The 2,998-nt window shown below is 40.2% G+C and overlaps 1 protein-coding gene across 1 annotated transcript in view; it reads right to left on the minus strand.

Moving 5' to 3' along the window:
* The window catches only part of LOC109302302 (cilia- and flagella-associated protein 47-like), a 536,681-nt gene that overhangs the window by 59,306 nt on the left and 474,377 nt on the right, over positions 1-2,998 (minus strand). Inside the window, exon 17 of the mRNA XM_019523864.1 lies at positions 452-623. Coding sequence (XP_019379409.1) covers positions 452-623 — 172 coding nt within the window. The remainder of the gene's footprint in view (positions 1-451; positions 624-2,998) is intronic.

Consider the following 2,998-nt stretch of genomic DNA (forward strand, 5'->3'; position numbering starts at 1 on the left):
GGCGGGGTTCACACTTATATTTAAGTATGAAAACATATATTAAAGATATATTATATTAAGTAAAGCTAAAAGTATATTAAAAATATATTAAATATTTTTCAACACAGATGGGCTCCCCTATCATCTCCACTGGATACTTTCCTTGGATTGAGACTACAAGTGATTCTTATTTGATGCTCTCACATTTCTAGTAATCCATTCTTACTAAGTACAGTGATGTTTATTTAGATCAGAGCATAATTCAACAAAACCACTTCAGCCTACATTAAGACATCTAAGGGAAGAAAAAACAAGCACCTTCAAAATATTTGTTATTAGAAGGAAAATATGGAGAGGACATAAAGTAAGATAAGGATGTGAGACAGGAATGAAAGGACAGGGGCTTTTTAGCCTCATCTACACTGATTAGAAACCATCTAGATTTTGTACAGCTTTGAGAACACAGACGTACCTCATTGGTTTGTTAGGTGCAAATATTATATTGAAGATCAGTGTTATAATTCCAGATTCTGCATCCCGATCCTTTTGCACTAGATTTATAGCCACTGAAGACTCAAGCTGAGATTTAACTTTATTGGATTTATATTGAATTTCATATAAAAATTCATCTGTTGTAGAAAACCCTAAATGACACAAGAAGAAAAGATCATTTTGTATACATTCTAAACTCAATCATTTGATTGTCTCATAAAATTTCAATTGCAAAAATGCCTCTTAGTACTGAGTATGATATATAAGTTACTAAACAGGTATGAACCTGGAAGTGGAGTGACTACTACCTACTAGCTTAAATGTACTACTTTCTATGATGGGATGGATAACTACAGACAAAAATAAAGAATTAAAAATATTCAGTAGTGTAAAATACTCTGGTTACTACACAAACAGCTGAAAAAGTTATTTCTGGGTGATCAGTCAAATGTAGGTTAGAAGACCATAATACTCGTTGTGGCTGCTGCCACTGGGACACTATAAAATAATCCTTCATTCGAACAATGATGTTAGTGCTGGCTGCCTGGGTGAGAAATGGTTGCTGTACTGAATAATAGCAACCATGTCACTAAGCAGCCTGTCTTCTCATCCACTACAGAACATATTTAAAAGCCACAAACCAATGTTCCAGGAGTAACCAACTGAATATCAAGAAGCAAAAAGGAGAGCTGGTAAAAACATCAGCCTCTGGAAAAATCGAGTATATAACAATGGGCTCTATGGAAGGGGACTTCCTTTTTTATACTTGTCATTTAGTTATGTTGCTGATCCATTAAGACTCACACATTTTGATGATCAAAATCCTTTTAAAATCATCATGTAAATTTGCGGAAGATTTAGTCCTATTTAGGCAGATGCATCTCGAGAGACTTGCTGAGCTTGCACTGCTTACTGAGATGCATTAAGGTTGGAAATCTGTTATGTATATTTACTTTCATTAAAACAGTCCTTTGGTCTCTATACAATATTGCTTTCCCAGAAGAGCAAATTTACTGCAGTTTTGCCTGTCTGTAAAACTGCTCAAAGTGAACTAAAAACTTCATTCTCTCATTTTTAAGGAAGATGCTCCGTTTCATCATTTAGTTAATCCGAGAGACAATTAGAACTTCTGTTACTGTCTATGAAAATATTCTATTTCCTTGGTATTCCATAAGTTAAAACCTGTATGCTTAATAGCTAAATCTTTTTCTTGGATTCTTTAATGGAAGGAGTTTCACAGCTGTAAGTGGAACTTACCATCAGTAAGCAGCAGCCTACGACTCAGAATATATAGGCTGAGAGTATATAAATTCTGTGCAAGTTAAGTTATGATACTGTAGTTTTGAATTAGATCATAGAATCATTGTAGAAAAGTAGGGTTGGAAGGCTCCTCAGGAGGCCATCTAGTCCAAATCCCTGCTCAAAGCAGGACAGCCATATGAAGCAGGGATGAACCATACTGTCCCAGGCTTCATGGCATCCTTGCTGAGGCCCTGAGTTGTCAAGAGAAGTGTGGGGAGGGCTGGCTGTGGGCTGTGCAGTTCATGCTTGTGCAGTGGTTGTTGTGCTGGTAGAGGGGGGACTTGTAAAGAATTATGGAAAATTAGGGTTGGAAGGGACTTCAGGAGGTCATCCAGTCCAACCCCCTGCTCAAAGCAGGACCACCCCAATTAGATCAACCCAGCCAAAGCTTTGTCTAGCTGGGCCTAAAAAACCTCCAAAGATGGAGTTTCCACCACCTCTCTGGGTATCCTGTTCCAGTGTTTTACTGCCCTCCTGGTGAGAGAATTCTACCTAGTATCTAACCTAAACTTCCCTCACTGCAACTTGAGACCATTGCTCCTTGTTCTGTCATCTGCCACCACTAAGAACAGTCTAGCTCCATCCTCTTTTGAACCCCACTTGAAGGCTGCTATTAAATCCCCTCTCAGTCTCCACTTCTCTAGACTAAATAAGCCCAGTTCCCTCAGCCTCTCCTCAGAAGTCATGTCCCCAAGCCCCCGAACCATTTTTGTTGCCCTCTGCTGGACTCTCTCCAAGTTGTCCACATCCTTTCGGTAGTGGGGGGCCCAAAACTGAACACAGTACTCCAGATGTGGCCTCACCAGCACTGAATAGAAAGGAATAATCACTTCCATTGACCTACTGGCAACACACCTACCAATGCAGCAACGTGGGCACACTGCTGTCTCATACACATCTTATTGTCCACTGTAACCCCCAGTTGTAACCCCCAGGTCCTTTTCTGCAGAGCTGCTGCCCAGCCAGTCTGTCCCCAAAGTGTCTTTGTGCATGGGATTGATCCATCCTCAGTGTAGGACTTTGCACTTGTCCTTGTTGAACCTCATGAGATTCCTTTTGGCCCAATCCTGCAATTTGTCTGGGTCACTGTGAATCCTAGACCTAACCTCCAGTGTATCTGCTATTCCTTCTCCACCCCCCACAAGCCCCTTGGTGTCATCTGCAAATTTGCTGAGGTTGCACGCTATGCCATTTTCATAGTTTCATAGTTTCTAGGGTCGGAAGG

The sequence above is a fragment of the Gavialis gangeticus genome, unplaced genomic scaffold, assembly GCF_001723915.1.
Source record: "Gavialis gangeticus isolate Ggan-Ray unplaced genomic scaffold, GavGan_comp1, whole genome shotgun sequence".
In the NCBI taxonomy this organism is placed as follows: Eukaryota; Metazoa; Chordata; order Crocodylia; family Gavialidae; genus Gavialis; species Gavialis gangeticus.